Source organism: Eucalyptus grandis, chromosome 2 (assembly GCF_016545825.1).
Source record: "Eucalyptus grandis isolate ANBG69807.140 chromosome 2, ASM1654582v1, whole genome shotgun sequence".
Classification (NCBI taxonomy): Eukaryota; Viridiplantae; Streptophyta; class Magnoliopsida; order Myrtales; family Myrtaceae; genus Eucalyptus; species Eucalyptus grandis.
Genome location: NC_052613.1, coordinates 36,898,520 through 36,915,242, shown reverse-complemented (window position 1 = coordinate 36,915,242; position 16,723 = coordinate 36,898,520). Strand labels below are relative to the sequence as shown.

The window sequence follows — 16,723 nt, the reverse complement described above, 5'->3', positions numbered from 1 at the left end:
TCATAGTCACTTTTGTCTTAATGGATCTGTCGCATTTGGATTTGGATTTCTCGGCTTATTTTTGTGCATTCCATTCCAACAGTTTTCTGCACTGCCCATTCGCCAAGAGTCTAAATCTTGTTCGTCTTGCAGATTACATTGGAATTCCCCCGTTGATGAAGTTTGTCGGCATGGCACAGGGACCCATGGAAAGGTCTATGTTAAGTCTAGGAGGAGGAGGAGGAGGAGGAGGAGAAGCTGCTTTGGAATCAAAGATGCATAGCCATAGACTCTGGAGATGCTGGTTGGCAAGGTTCAAAGGGTAAGTAGATTTGTTTTCACTGTTTGAAAGACACAGGCAATGGTAATGGGGTATAATCAAAATCTAGGAAGAATCTCTTCTGAAGGATTAGCATATTGTCGGCATTCTACTTGTTCATTTCTAGCATTGTATCAAAGCGCATGTCAATGGTTTAAAACTTATCATCTGTTATGTTGTTTGTTATCATTTTCCAGTTATCTCATCGATGTGATTACGTCCACATTCTGGTGGGTGTGTGTGTGTGTGTGTGACGGATCAATTCTATGCAAGGGGAGCGTTAAGTTATACGTTATATATGCATTGCTTGGAAGGTTTCTTAACAGCTTAACTTTTTAAAAACTGCATTTGTGTAACATGCAGCAATCAAATCAAACAGCATGACCAATCAGCCAACCCTATGTTCTTGTTTGGTTCTTTCTTTTAGTGAGTGTGGATTGTCTGAAAGACTTTCCAAAAAGGATTATAAGGCTCTCACAATATCATCAAATTACAACAACATTTAAAGCTTGGACAGTTAAAAGCCGCTTATATGCCAGAAAGCTTTAGTTTATCAAATCTATTATTCATAGTCTGGTTGACTGTTAGTGTCAACTCTTTTTGTTGCCCAAGAAAGTTTTTGAAATGATTGAGCGTAAGTGTAGAGCCTTTCCTTTGGAAGGGAGATCCTGATGCTAAAAAGAGAGCAAAAGTTAGATGGACTGTCCATCCTCTTAAGCAGTTTGGAGGCTTTGGCATTCAAAGACTGGATTTGTGAAATCTTGCTTGTATTTTAAAGTGTGTGGAGAATTTTGTAGAGGTGTGGTCTCTATGTTTTGCCTGGCTTTATAGCTATCATCTTGACTCTAAACCAGATGCTACTTATGCTTGGAGGAATTTATTAAAAGTCAGGAATATTTTGAAACCCCGCATTGGATATATAGCGGGTAATGGAGATAATATCTCTCTTGGTATGATTTGTGACACGATGCTGGGATCTCACCGGAATCATCTCTCAAGGAGAATAACTTATGACTCTTCTCTTCCTCTGCAAGTCAAAGTATCTACTGTACTTCGTTACTCTCATTGGAAATGGCCCGAGGCTAGGTCTACAAGGTTGGTTTCCATCCAAGGATGTGGTGAGATACCGGAGAAGCGATGGACAAAACAGATCGGCCGCGATTGGACCTCATCCGGGAAATCCCACAAGTTCATATAATTTTAGCAGATAGATGAGTAAGTTGAAGCTTTTGAGTGTAACTACTCTAGGGGAATGCCAAGAATAACCCACCCTTCTTCTTTCATCATTATCTCCTCCCCTCCCCCCCCTGTTGTCTTGTCTGCACCTCCATCGCCACCTAATGCTCCTTTGCCTCTCCACTCTGTCGTCCTATTCCCTCTTTTTTATCATGCCGCTGCTCCTTCAGCTCTCGTGCAATGTCATTGCCCCCTCCGTGTTTCCCACCAAAGCCTTCTCTCTTGTCGACAAGGACAGGGTACGGAGAAGGGTTACGTGACTTCTTGGAAGTACAATCTGGTAAAGTGTCTCGATACTATAACTCAATCGGTCCATTTAAACCATGTCAGTAGTAGGGTTACGAACTAAGGCGAGTTTACTTTGAAATAGGGTGGGTTAAGGTGGATTATTTTTTTCTTTCCAGTAATTATGAAGTTATTGCGCTAAAAGGTGATTGCTTTGTGGATTCAAGATGCGTGGAAATCTCTGCTTTTGACAGGTTAGATATAATAATTGTGGTTAAGCAGAGTCGAGATGAATGTTGGAGTATCCAGATTGTGAATTCGGTTCTTGTTCTTAAAGGAAGTTGATGACTTGGATTGGCTTCATTCAACACCAAATGCACTGTCAAAGGCTGTTGTAGGAGCTGTGACTATGTAAATGTGACTGTTAACAGATACCATTTCAGATTGAACTACATGAACCTCTCTTTTTTGACTTAATCGAAACCTTAGGAAGCAAGTAACCCGTTCTTTGGAAAACTTGTTTTGGCCATTGGAAAAAGATAAGATCAAGAGAGAGACGTTTTCAAAATCTCACCTTAACTACCGCTATCTGATCCTGTGGTAGATGAGTTGGAAACTTTTATTCGAGCTTTTCACAGTCGTTACCAATTGTGCCTTCAAAGAATCCAACACTAGACATGTTAAAAGGAAGGTACGCATAAGTGGAAAAACTGGGAATTAGTATGAATTGCAATCTCAAGTCTATGAGTTTATATCTTACCATCACTGAAGCATGGGAAGATGCTAACATTCATGAGAATCATGTAACCAGCATCGCACTGGCAAGTGTGCTGGTAAGTTGCAGACTTCGTGCATGTCCTTCCTCCACAATATATCCAGTAGCAAGCTGCCCAGAAATTCCTTCAATACGACTTATGTACCAAAAGGATGAGGGAGGTGAAGATGATTTACGATCGAAGACAGATGTGTTGTATGGAACGGATGGGACTGGGGGAGACCTGGGCATGCAAGAGTGCTCAACAGAACCTGCACAAAAGGAAGATTTGCAACTTAAGCCTATGTCCACAAAAGCAAAACACAATTCATATGAATCTCAACCATCTCAACCATATGGCTCTGAAAGTTGAATGTTTATGTGAGGTAATGTGCAGAGTCTGCAGATGAAGCTCTCGAGCTTCATGTTCTAGGATTAGTTTTTTGTTTATCTTCTCAAAGTCGCATCATCCATGTATTTCGCCATTTAATTGGAGCGAAAAATTGGCAAGTTACACTTTTTTTCCCATTCTACTGCAGAGAACTAGTCAAATGATTTCTTACTTAAGGCAAAGTGTTCGCTTTATTTACTGTTACAATTACTGCAGCCTTGTAAACACTGAGACGGAACTTGAGGTCATCTTCATTGTCGAGGCACATCTGCTTCCAACCCGCTTCGCACTGGCATTTGAAGCCAAATAGAACTTGAGGTCATCTTCATTGTCGAGGCGCATCTGCTTCCAACCTGCTTTGCACTGGCATTTGAAGCCAAATAGAGTACTGGCATTGACAACGCACGACCCCTTTCCACTTTGCACTTTGCCGCATAGCTCCTCTGCAACATCGATTCAAACTGAGCAAGAAAATCAGTCCGCCATTTGTTGTAATTAATCAACATCGATTCAAACCGATGCAGATAGTTGAGGTGGTAAATTTTCAAAAACTCTTCTAGAAGTGCCTGTTTTTTCTTTCCTTTGTATTCTTCTTTGGAGGTATATTTCTAAATTCTTATTCCCTTAACTCTCTCAGTGGCGGGAGGCGTGGACCGGAGCTCAAGCTTGGCCATCACCAGCTAGGTGCTGAAGAACTCGTACTAGAGATGTGGTAGTTGGGGCTTAGTTGAATGCAATGAGCATTTATCTTTGCGTAACTAAGCATGAGCTCGAGCTCTAGCTTCGTATAATAATAGCTGTGTAAAGTTACTGGTTCACGCTGGCATTCAACGACAAGATCGGAGGGTTCGCAGTAAATTGATCATGGGCAACGGACCTTGCCAGACAATCAAACGGGTTCATGATCATGTACTCATTCACCTACTTCTTCGCAAACTTCAGCCCTAATGCCACCACATTTTTGGTGCCCACTGAAATCTGCCCAGTGCAGCTCAGGTCGACGTGTCTTGGCATATATGCCGCAGCTGGCAAGGCTGGGTCCTTGGTGGATGCATTCAGTTTTGTGCATGCTGTGGATGGGATCGGTGTCAAGAAGATCTTGATCACACTCGGCGCGACCAATTTCTTTGGGATAGTCTTCATCTTCTTGGTGCCAGAGTCGAAGGGCCATTTGCTCGAGGAGATCTCTGGAGAGCATGAGGAAGATAATGCAGCTGAGTTGAGGACTTTCCCTGCTTAAATAGGCCTCAAAGTCTAGACATATGAGGTTTCTAGCAGACTTTGTCAATGTAATCCAGCTCTGGAACAGTTTTAGACCGTATTAGCTCTGAAAGCTGCCTTTTTTGGCCTCTGATCATGTTGACCTTTGTCGAATAGATTCATGCGACCATCGTTGCAGCTTGAACCATGGTCATTGAAGTAGAGGCAGATGTATATCTGTGGTCATGTAATCTCATTTTGACAAGTTAATCTAAGTTCTTAGCCCAGTAATAAATTCACATAACTTCCTATTCTTGCTTGCAATTTCCTTCTTGTACTTCTGGCCTATCTGCGCTGATAGTTAGATCTTCTATCATCAATCATAGAGAGAGAAATCCCTTTCATCTTGAGTTTGCGTACTTATTGCCCGTCAAATTCATGAAACTTTGAGCCGGATAGTTTCAAATCATTCAGAAGAATATCAATGTATAAGTATCCACTTCACATAAATAGAAATTGATGATGATTGCGATAAAAGACCATTCCTCAAATCCTGACTAATTCGAAGTGGAGCTTCAAATTCGCACACAAGCACGAGTTCTGCTCAAATGAGAATTTTAGAAGATCGAGCTTTGAATGCAAAGTATGCATGCACAGTTCCTTTGAGACGACCATCATCGTCTAGCATGCAGTATCTTAGCATTATCCTGCATAATTTCTCTCTATTTTTGTTAAATTCATTGTGCTAATTAACTTATCAGGAATGGCTAATTTCTAGTATCACATCTTATTGAGGATTTGGGGATTTGAAATTTCTAAGTAAACCTGCTCGATTGAAGCCCTGTCTTTGAGGATTAATTAGCGTCTTTAAACGCCACGCGTCTCTCAATCGCGATGCTCATGGCCTCATTAGTGAATCACCAAGAACAAAAATGAAGCTGTTTCGGGCCATTTCCTGGCCCATTGCAAAAGGGAATCAAACCGGCCGGCGGATTGGCTGGCGAAAGCTTGCAGGAACAATACTCTTCCACAAAATTGGCTTCAGAACCCCCCACCTGCCCTGTTTGATTTACTATGTGCTGATGCTTTTAATGTATTTTCTCCACATATGACTTAGTTATTTCAATGAAATCGTTACTTATGACCAAAAAAAAAAGAACTTATCATAATAGAGAAAAGGCCATTAAATCAAAGATTTGAAGTGAGCAATGCGCAATGCTAATTAGGAAGTTCTTCGGAAGCTGCCATGTGCCTTCAATGGCTTGGTTTTTGGGAAGTTCCTCCTAAAGAAAATTTAGACATTAAGTCTCCATTCATTTCATTGAAACAACTTTTAAGAAAATGTTTTTCGAAATTTCCGATATTCATTTCATGAAAAATGAACTGGTCGAAGAAAATATTTTCCATCATAAAAAAAAAAGGCCTTCTAAAATAGAGAAAAATGTTTTTTGCTTTTGAGAAAGTAGGAAACGTTTTCCATCATCTTTCTTCCACTTCTAAACCGAGTGCTTTATAATTCTCACCAAACATCTTTATTTTTAGTTTTTAAATAGAATTTTTAATTTTCTTTTTTTTTCTTTTTTCCTCTTCTTCGACTGATCGTCGACCACGGCGATGGTCGGTGAGCAGCCAAAGACAAGCTCGAGCCTCGCCAAAAGGCGGCGAGGCTCTGCCTCACCTCGCCTGAGGTTACCAAAACACTAAGGAAACTCGCCCAAGCTTGCCAGAACAAGGTTCCAACAACCTCTAGCAAGACTCAAGCCCCACTCAACTCATTGGATTTGGAGAGTCACCTGAGGCCACTAGAGGTCGGTGAGGCTTTAGCGACCTTGGGCAAGGCTTGAGCCTTGCCTAGCTCGCCGACCTTAGGCAAGCTCGACCTCAATGGATCAGGTGATACAGAGCCTCACCACAATATTTGGGAAGCTGGAGCCTTGCTAGCCTATGGCAAGGCTTGAGCTCGCTTATGGTTGGTCATTGGCCGTCGCCATGGCTGGCGATTGATCAAGGAAGAAGAAGAAAAAAGAAAAGAAAAATAAACATAATTAAAATTGATTTAAAAATAAAATAATAAAAAAATCATTGATACAAGTGCACGGAGGAAAATATTTTTTATATCAAATGGTGGAAAATATTTTTCAATTCATTTTCAGGTTTCAGCCAAATACCAGAGAATATCATTATTTCCTTGGAAAATGGTTATGAATACATTTACTCGTCTCTTTGATTCATGATGTTTAGGACCTCCAGGTCGGTTTGCGAGGTTGCAGGCGAGAAAGATGGGAAAAAGGGAAGATCTATGTTCTCCTATCTCCATGGGTTTAAATTGGATTTTCTCAAGTCGCTTCCTCCGTCATCGACGGGCATTTCACAACGTTCGAGCTGGTCGCTGGAAATTTCAATGGGGGGCTCAACGTTAGCATCACCGGTGACGACTGCAAAGTTAAAGCCTTCCTTTTTCCCTTTGCCTCCACAGACGCGGTTTTGTTGATCAACCGACTTTCCTTCAGAGTTCGCTAGAACAACTTTAAAACATTTTCAAAAAAAATGGGCCCCTTGTTTAGGAGGAGGAAAAAAAACAAAAGAGAAGTGAAGGGCTGGTGAAGTCTGCAGGCTTGGTGCAGATGGAGACGGTGAGGAAGGGGACCCACAATTTGGAATAATTTTGGGGTGGATGGAGCCATATTGACGTGGAGCTTCCTTGACTCTGCCTTCGGGCTCATATGCCATGGAGACCTAGTTTTGCGTCAGAATTGCGCTAGAAGTCTTTCCATCTTCACGCCAAAGGCGGCCCGCAAGATTGACAAAAGCCATGTCGAATCTAACTAGAGGACTTGATGTTTAAAAAGTCTTTTATTCACACCCATCATTTGATGCTATTGTCTTGGACGTAAGAACCTTTGCTTCTTCTCCACCCAGTACACTTTGTTTCAAACCATCCGTGCACTCTTGTTTAAATCTCTACCACTCCCGAACCAAGCCATGCCCATCGTAGAGCTCTTTCTTCAGGCCCTTCTTCAAGTGCTGTTCGAGAAATTGGCCTCTCCCGAGCTGCTCAACTTTGCACGGCACAGGGGGATCCACACGTTGCTAAAGAAATGGGAGAAGATGCTGATCAAGATCGACAAGGTGCTCTATGATGCAGAGGATAGGCAATTGGCTAGTGATCCCGAGGTGAAGTCGTGGCTCGAAGATCTTGGGAACTTGGCCTATGACATTGATGACTTGCTTGATGAGTTTGCCCTAAAATCTGTGGAAAAAAAGTCTGATGCAGAACTCAGCCGTAGCAGGGGGCGATCCCTTCTTCCGAGTTGTTGCTTCAAATTGAGCGCAAGTGCATTTATGTTCAACTGCAAAATGAGATCCAAGATTAGAGAGATGGATGGCAGATTACAAGATATCATAACTTTTAAAGACAGTCTGCACTTGAGAGAGAATAACGGGGAGCGATCAGCATACTACCAATTGGATAAGCCGCTTCCCACTACGTATTTGCCTGAGCCTGGTTTTGTTAGTAGAAAGGATGAAAAAAACGAGATCCTTGAATTATTGACCAAACAAGAAGACGATAGAACATGTGTGGATATAAAAGTGATTCCCATTGTAGGGATGGGGGGTGTTGGGAAGACGGCTTTGGCTCAACAAATCTACAATGATGCTAAAGTCACAAGCTATTTTGATATGAAAGCATGGGCTTGTGTTTCTGATGATTTCGACGTGCTTGCTATCACAAAGAGTATCTTAGGGACAACTAGCGCCCATTTGTCATGTGAAGATAAGGATTTGAACTGGCTTCAAGATAAACTCAAGGAAAACCTTTCGAGAAAGAAGTTTCTTGTTGTTTTGGACGATGTTTGGAATGAGAAGTTTGGAAACTGGACTACCCTATTGAAGCCTTTTCAATCGGGAGCAAAGGGAAGCAAGATCATCATCACCACTCGTAACAGCAGCGTTGCTTCATTAGCCGGTGCTGCACCGTATTATCTCAAAGAGTTGTCTGAAGATGCTCGCATGACTCTATTTGCATTTCATGCTCTTGGAGTTAGAAATTTCGATTGTCATCCTCATCTTGAAGAATTAGGTCGGAAAATAGTGGGAAAATGCAAAGGGTTGCCATTAGCAGTGAAGACATTGGCCGGGCTGCTGCGCACCAAACTTAGTCCCTATGAATGGCAAGCTATATCGACCAACAAAATTTGGGACCTACCCGAAGAAAGAAATGAGATCCTTCCGGCTTTGAAGCTTAGTTATCTCCATCTCCCATTCAATTTGAGGAGATGTTTTGCTTATTGTGCCATATTTCCCAAGGACTATGAAATTGAAAGGGATGAGTTGATTTGCTGGTGGAGTGCAGAGGGCTTGTTGGAGGGAAAAGAAGGAAAGAATCATTTTAATGCAGGTTTGAATTATTTCGACGAACTAGTATCTAGGTCATTATTTCAAAAGTCGAGTAGCAATGGATCACGATTCTTGATGCATGATCTTGTGAATGACTTGGCGAAACTAGTTGCTGGTGCAAAGTATTTTAGCTTAGGGGAGTTTGAGTCTGAGGGTTATCAAAATAATGCGTATTTAGCTCGTCACGCCTCTTTCATTTCCAGCAGTCATATTGTGGCAGAAAGATTCAAAATATATCATGGTATGAAAGGACTTAGGAGCTTCATATCGTTAGTGAAGCAATCTAGGTACTATGCTGGGTCCTATTTGTCTGAGAAATTGCTATGCGACTTGTTATCTAGATTGAAGTACTTGAGGGTTCTTTCATTATGTCACTATTACATTAGAAAGGTACCGGATTGCATTGGCAAACTGAGGCACCTAAGGCACCTCAATTTGTCATATACTGATATTGAAATGCTTCCAAAGTCAATTGTTGCATTGTACAACCTAGAGGCTTTGATGTTGCAGAGCTGTGAAAACCTCACCCAATTACCAAAAGGTATGGAGAAATTGATCAATTTAAAATTTCTTGACATTACCGACACTCCAAATTTAAGAGTGATGCCAATGTATATAGGTAATTTGGTGGGTCTTGAGATGCTGTCCAAATTTGTAGTGGGAACAGAAAATGGGTCAAGATTGAAGGAGTTAAAAAATCTGAAAACCTCAAAGGGGAATTGTGCATCTCCGATTTGCATAAGGTTCAAGAAGTTGGAGATGCTAGGGACACCAATTTACTCACAAAGGAGGGAATATGTCGGTTGACCATGCAATGGAGTCCAGATTTTGAAAATTCCCGAATGAAGAGCTTGAAGAAGAGATCCTCGACTTTCTTCATCCTCACCAAAACCTTGAAAATCTCGTGATATCCTACTATGGTGGCCTAAAATTCCCGTCATGGTTAGAAAGTCCCCCACATGTTAACATAGTGCATTTACGTTTACATGGATGTTGCAGGGCCAAAATGTTGCCATCACTCGGGCAGCTATCTTCGCTCAAAGAACTATACATTGAAAGTCTAAATGCTATATGCACAATAGGGTCTCAATTTTATGGAACTGATGAAAGTCCTTTTCCATCCTTAATAACTCTAGAATTTAAGGACATGCCATTGTGGGAAGACTGGTCTCATTGCACTCGGATTGAAGAAGTAGGAGTTTTGTTCCCTCATCTCGAGCATCTCCTCCTTGAAGGTTGTCCTGTGTTGATAGGAAAATTGCCTAGTCAACTAAGCTCCCTCATAAAGCTCGAAATCAATTCCTGTCTGCATATGAATGTGTTGCCCTCCATCATTAGCCTCCCATCTCTAAAAGAATTAAAATTCATAGGTTGTAATGAGCGGGTGTTGACGAGTTTGGTAAACTTGACATCTCTAACCTCTCTTGTCATAGAAGATGTCTCTGAACTCACTTGCTTAAATCATGAGTTTACAAGCTCCCTAATCAAGCTGGAAGAGTTATATATGAAAAGTTGTGAAAAGTTAACATATTTATGGCAAGATAGAGATGTAATCCAAAATCTCACTTGTCTAAAGAGGTTAGTCGTCGACATGTGTCCTGAATTCATGTATTTTGTGGCTGAAGAAGGAGATACAGAGCTGCCTGGCAACCTCGAGACCATCCACATGAGGAATTGCATCAAATTAGAGAAGCTCCCAAGCAAGATGCACACCCTTTACTCTCTTAAAGACTTGTCAGTTGAAAATTGTCCAAATTTCGTGTCTTTCCTCGAAACAGGTATACCAAAATCTATGATATCATTACTAATCTGGGACTGCAATATGCTGCAATCTTTACCCAGAGGATTAAATGTTCATCCAAATGAACGAAGTAGCATCAATTCCCAAGGGAACAAGATGTCTTGTTTGCAAAGTTTAATAATCGCCCACTGCGATTCTTTGCTAGCCTCTCCATTTAGCAGGGGTATATTTTTACCCGTAAGCCTCAAGAGACTCGAAATTTGGTACTGCCGAGAAGTGGAGTCGCTCAGGCAAATAAGTCTAGACCATCTTCAGTCACTTCAAGTGATTCAAATTATAGGTTGCCATAAGTTGAGAAGCTTACCTCAGGGCCTAAGCACACTATCCAGCCTCCATTCCTTGGAATTGGCCTTCTTACTTGCTCTAGAGCTGGAGTGCTTCCCTCCTCTTCCTCCCAGCATCTTGCAATTTCATCTTCGGGAGTGTCCGAAGATAAAATCGTTTCCTAATCAGTTGCATCGACTTCTATATCTCCGTGATATGACGATAAAATTTTGTGATAGTATCCGCTTTCCCGATGGAGGATTGCCGCCCAAACTAGAGAAACTTCAGGTAGGGGGACGCATGAATATTAAGCAGCTGGCGAGCGAGTGGCTTACTCCCCTCACCTACCTTAAAGTACTGGAGATCATGGGCAGCGCTGGAGGATTGGGAGAGGAGGAGGATCTTGTGCTTCCGCTCCCTCCCTCTCTGCTCCATCTCTCTATCTGGAATGTGGGGAAAGTGGAAAGATTGTCCAGCGGTCTCCCTCCCTCTCTCCGGTTCTTATGGATCTCCGATTGCCCGAAGCTGAGGGAGTTGCCCCAGGATGGCCTCCCTTCCTCCCTCGAAGACCTCCGGATCATCAATTGCCCGATTCTGCAGGAGCGATGCAGGAAAGGGACCGGTTGCTATTGGCCCCTCATCCGCGAAATCCCAGAAGTTGAGATATGGAGGTAGAATATCTCTGCCGGCTCTTTGAAAAGGGTTCGTATTTTAATTTGAAAAGGGTGCCCCTTTGTTCGTCCTATTCCCTCTTCTTTGTCACGCCCCGCTCCTCCATGTTCCCCACCAGAGCCTTCCCTCTCGTCGACGAGGACAGGGTACGAAGAAGGATTACGTGAGTTCGTGGAAGCACAATCTGGTAATGTGTCTCGATACTGTAACTCGATCGGTCCATTTAAACCACGTCAGTAGTAGGGTTACGAATCAGGGCAAGTCTGCTCGGCTGCTCGCCTGGCCGAGCGCGAGGGATCGAGTCTTGGCTCGGTGAATTTTTAAGAATGCCTATGCTGATCGTTCTTTTTTTTTTTTCCCGATTGCAGTGTACGTTCCGTTTATAGCCTGATTGGACGGAGATGGACTCGTCGGCCCTCCTGTTCAACCAGCTCAAGGTTCGGAACTCATCTTGTTCTTCTTTCTATAGCCGACCTTAATGCGCTGCGGTTCGATTGATAGTTGATGGCTGGAACTCTTTAACAGGTGGCGGAACTGTTCTTTCTGTTAGCTGGACTGAATGCGATTGAATCAGAGGAACATGTTTTGCACATGGCGAAGCACATAAAGAGCGTTGCTGCAAAGTATGTTCTTGGGCGGAAATGGGGACTTAGAGAGAACGATGCTCCTCGCTTGTTTTGCTCTCTAATTAGTTTTCATCTGACTGACCTTGCTTTCCTCCTAAAATTAAAGCCATTGTTGATTCAAGATGAGCATAGTAGGAATCTTCGATCATGAAATGGGTTCTTAGATGGGTGAAGGTAATAGAAATCTCTGTTCCTCGACCGGTTGGATATAATCATCATGGTTAGCAATGTCTAGATGACTGTTGGAGTATCCAGATTGTGACTTCAGTTCTTAGAGTGATTCGATGTGCTCAATCTTAGACGATTCTTGTTGTTGCGAAGATAATGTCTTGGAAAAAGACTCCAAAATCGGCTATGTTTAATTTTTAAGTCAGCAATCGAGTGAAAGATGTGAGCAGATGGTTTTGTTTACTTGTGTAATTGAACCCACAGAAGCAAGAGCCCTTTAAGTACTCAGAATGCTGTTGAAAAGAAATTATGCATTAATTGTAGGTTAGAGTACTTGTTGATACATGGTAGTCATATTTGTGATCTGAATGAAATTGATAGAGGATTTCACTCCTGAAAAGCAGAGGTTTGTTATGATACTATTCAGTTCTTGATGTTGTGAGAAGCTGATCCATATGGGAATTTTGATGTTGATAGGTGAGACTTCAAGAGTTGTTCAATGAAGAAGGGTGTGAGGCAAAGCTACAGTTGAATGAAGATGGAAAGCCTTACATGTTCATTGTAGACTTGTATCTCAAGACTCCAATTAAGGACGGTTCCACAGCAGGAAAGGAGATATCTTTGCTGGAGGGAGTGGTGGAGCACGGGTTGTTCTTGGACATGGCAACCACCATGATTATGGGGAACGTGGAAAGACTATCCAGCAGTCTCCCTTCCTCTATCCATACCTTATGGATCTTCCATTGCCTGAAGCTGAGGGAGTTACCCCAGGGTGGCCTCCCTCCCTCCCTAGAAAGGCTCTGAATCTTCGGATGTGGGATTCTGCAGAAGTGATGCACGAAACGTTATCGACTCCTAATCCGCGAAACCCCAGAGGTTGAATTATGGTGTATAATAAATTTCTGAGCTGGCTCTTTGAAAAGGGTTCGTATTTTAATTTTAGACCCAAAAATTGTATGTGTACTTAACAAGTGGTTTTTTTTTTTTTCCTATTTCAGCATATTTTTAGTGAGCTGAAGCTTTTGGGCGTAACTAGAGTTCATCTGCTTCCCCTTTGTTGTCTGCACCTCAATCACCTCTGCTTCCGCTCTTCACTCTGTCGTCCTCACCTCTATATCCCTCTGTGTCACATTGCCGCTCCTTCAGCTCTCCCATGACGAGGACAGGGTACGAAGAAGTGTCTACTACAGTTGGAAGTACAATCTGGTAAGTGGTCTCATTACTGAATTCCATTGGTCCATTTAAACCATGTCAGTAGTAGGTTACGTATTAGGGCAAGTCTGTTTGGAAATAGGGGTGGATAAGGCGGTTTTTACTTAATTATGAAGTTATTGCACTAGGAAGTGATTGCTTTGTGGATTTAAGATGAGTATAGGAGGACCCTTTTGATCATGAAATGATGTTCTTAGATGGATTCAATGTGGTGAACGTTAGACAATTCATCTTGTGTGAAGATAATATCTTGGGGAAAAAAAAAACCTGAGAATCGGCTATTTTTATCATTTTTAAGTAGGCAATTAAGTGAAGGTGTGACCGGATGGTTTAGTTTACTTTGTAAAATCAAACACACAGAAACAAGAGCCTTTTTAAGTACTTAGAATGCCGTCGAATATAAATTCTGCGTCAAATGTAGTTTTAGAGGACGATACGTTTTTGATACATGGGAGTCATATTTGGGATCTGACTGGAATCGACGGAGGATTTTGCTCCTGAAAAGCAGGGGTTTGTCATGATACTGTTTAGTTCCTAATGTTGTGAGAAGCTGATCGATTTGGGAATTCTGATGTTGATAGGTGTACTTCGAGGGTTGTTCAATGAAGAAGGGCGTGAGGCACAGCTATGGTTGAATGAAGACGGGAAGCCTTACGTGACAGATAAGTCAAACTTAATTGTGGACTTGTATTTCAAGACTTCCAATTAAGGATGGTCCCGCCGCTGGAAAGGAGATATCTTCACTGGAGGGAGTGGTGGAGCATGGTGACGGGAAGCCTTACGTGACAGATAACTCAAACTTCATTGTGGACTTGTATTTCAAGACTCCAATTAGGACGGTCCTGCTGCCGGAAAGGAGATATCTTCGCTGGAGGGAGTGGTGGAGCATGGTGAAAAACCAGCATTGGTGTGAAGACATAGCAATGTTTTTGTCCAGCAGTCACCTTGGTGAGAATTGTAATCTTCATTAGATTCAAATAGATTGTATCTTGCATCTCTTTAATGGGCAATCATGCTCTGTTTGTTCTAAACAACTGAAATGTCCAGATGGGTCCTCCCATGCTTTAAGTGTAAATCATTTAATTTGCAGCAGCCCTTGTAACGCACATTATCGAGCAATTTTAAATATACTTTACCCATCAGTTTCTGCTGTTATAATAGACAATTGCATTCATGGTTATTACTTGTGATTACACTCCTGTTGACTGTCGCATATCCTTTGTTTATTATTCAATGTTGTTAATAAGACTATGGAAGTGATTCAACTGAAGGGAGACGAAAACCAGAGGTTCCTGGTGTGAAGCGATTTGGCCTTCAATTTTGAACCATTGCATTCATGCATGATAAATGTCATACTTTTTATTTTTTATTTTTGAAGAAACTGAAATTCACAAATACTGTCTACTGTTGAGGATGTTAAGAATTCTAGTTTAATCTTCAGGATTCAGCAAAGTACCATGGATTCGTCTTTGTTAGATTCCATTCAGCTGTCTACCATTTATCACCTTAATCTGATCAGAATCTCTCTTTGAAGATCAAATCTTTATGTGAAATTATCTAGAGATGATGCAATTAGCCTAGCTAAACACAAGGGGTGTCTACCCCAAGACACGTCTTATGATTTTGAAAAACAGTGTTCTGCTAAGGGCGTCAATAGCTCTGCTTGCTAGGCTGAATGCTAAAAGAAAAGCGAAGAAACTTAAGGTCAAGATGTTTCACAGAATACCGGTTCCGTTTGATCCTAGAATGGTTGCGATCTTCGGAAGCCTCGGTGAAGGGAGGAGTGAAAGCACTGGTCTCTTTTATTCATGCAATACAAGGTAGTGTATTGTCAACCAAACAATAGACATGTTTCTATAACAATTCTACACAAGAATGTCAATTCAACAAACAAAGAACAAAGTGCAACGTAAGCCATTGCACGAATTGAAACCGAGTATAATCTATACGTCTTTAGTACGACTCCACATGAAGCCTCAGTCTCGTGATGCCCTCTTCTAGTCCCCATTGAACCGGCCATCCACAGCAACTTCCCAGGTAGGAGTGCGCTGATGAGAAACAATAAATTAGGCATTAGGTTTGGAGAAAATTTCACTAGATTGTAGTTCATAAATATCATGTTTTATGTTCTTAAAGGAAGTTGATGACTTCGATCGTCTTCATTCAACACCAAATGCACTGTCAAAGGCTGTTTACTGCTGTAGGAGGTGGGACTATATTGAACTACATGGTCATTTATTAGTACTGATTATGAAGGACGAACTTCTCTTTTTTGACTTAATCGAAATCTTAGAAAGCAAGTAACCTGTTCTTAGGAAAACTTGTTTTTGCCATAGAAAAAGATAAGATCGAGAGAGAGGTTTTTGGAATTTCACCATAACTTCCGCCGTCTGATCCTGTGGTAGATGAGTTGGAAACTTTTATTTTCCGAGTTTTCCACGGTCATTTCCGATTGTGCCTTTGGAAAATCCAACACGAGACCATATTAAAGGAAAGCATGCATGAGTGGAAAAACCAGGAATTAGTATGAATTGCAATCTCGAGTCTTTGAATTTATATCTTACAATCACTGAAGCATGGGAAGACGATGACATTCATGAGAAATTTGTTACCGGCATCGCACTGGCAAGTGTGCTCATAAGTTGCGAAGCGAAGATGTTTTGCGATCGAAGACAGATGTGTTATATGGAACGGATGGGACTGGGGGAGGCGCGGGCATGCAGGTGTACACGACAGAACCTGCACAAAGAGAAGATTTGCAACTTAATCCTATGACGACAAAAGCACCACAATTCATATAAACCTCAAGCATATGGCTCTGAAAGTTTGAAGTTTATGTGAGTTAATACGCAGAGTCTGCAGACGAAACCCTCGAGCTTCACGTTCGAGGATTAGATTTGTTCTATCTTCCCAGAGTCTCATCATCCATTTTTTTCGCCATTTTACTCAAATGAAAATTGGCAAATTACACTTCTTTTTTTCCCCATTCTACTGCAAAGAACTAGTCAAATGATTTCCTGCTTTAAGGCAAAGTGTTTGTTTTACTTATTGTTACAATTCCTGCAACCTTGTCCACACCAAGATGGAACTCGAGGTCATCTTCATTGTCGGGGTGCATCTGCTTCCAACCCAATTTGCACCGGCATTCAAAGCCAAATGGAGCGCTAGTGTACACATTTCCACATTGCACTTCGCCGCATAGCTCCTCTGCAACATCGATTCAAACCAAGCAAGAAAATCAGTCCGTTATTTGCTGTAACTATTTGTGAATGCAATGCAGATTGATCAACGGCAAATAAAAATGAGAAGCCGTTATTGCAGGCCCTGAGTACGGCAACAGGCTCTAAGAAAGAAGTGCTTGCAATTTATACCAATGAAAGGAGCCAAACTGTCGGCAGCACTAGCAGTCACAGGCAGGAGCACAACAAGACGAGCTAAAAAAGCCATGGTTGTTGAGGAAGCCATCTCTTCAGGAGGA

At 41.8% G+C, this 16,723-nt stretch overlaps 3 protein-coding genes across 29 annotated transcripts in view; 2 read left to right on the top strand and 1 right to left on the bottom strand.

Annotated features, from left to right (window-relative positions):
• The window catches only part of LOC104430723 (2-dehydro-3-deoxyphosphooctonate aldolase-like), a 45,145-nt gene that overhangs the window by 4,809 nt on the left and 23,613 nt on the right, over positions 1–16,723 (top strand). The window contains exons 1-5 of one of the 27 annotated variants that reach the window (XR_005548579.1): positions 10,596–11,426; positions 11,626–11,676; positions 11,765–11,862; positions 11,972–12,039; positions 12,511–13,004. The exons of 4 other annotated variants lie outside the window; for them this stretch is intronic. Coding sequence is in view for 4 of the 23 variants with exons in the window: in XM_039307490.1 (XP_039163424.1) it covers positions 11,233–11,238; positions 11,358–11,426; positions 11,626–11,676; positions 12,511–12,837 (453 nt within the window). In the remaining 19 variants the exon portion in view is untranslated. 22 more of the 27 variants (XM_039307493.1, XR_005548582.1, XR_005548583.1 and 19 more) reach the window with 22 other exon arrangements.
• LOC120290137 (putative disease resistance RPP13-like protein 1) lies at positions 7,087–9,557 on the top strand. Its single transcript, XM_039305833.1, has one exon. It carries the CDS (start codon positions 7,087–7,089, stop codon positions 9,307–9,309), a length of 2,223 nt encoding a protein of 740 aa, XP_039161767.1. The 3' UTR covers positions 9,310–9,557.
• Positions 15,881–16,710, bottom strand: LOC120290698. Its single transcript, XM_039307061.1, has 3 exons — positions 16,617–16,710; positions 16,291–16,452; positions 15,881–15,984 (listed from the first exon to the last, which is right to left on the bottom strand). The coding sequence occupies exons 1-3, from the start codon at positions 16,708–16,710 to the stop codon at positions 15,881–15,883; spliced, it is 360 nt and encodes a 119-aa protein (XP_039162995.1).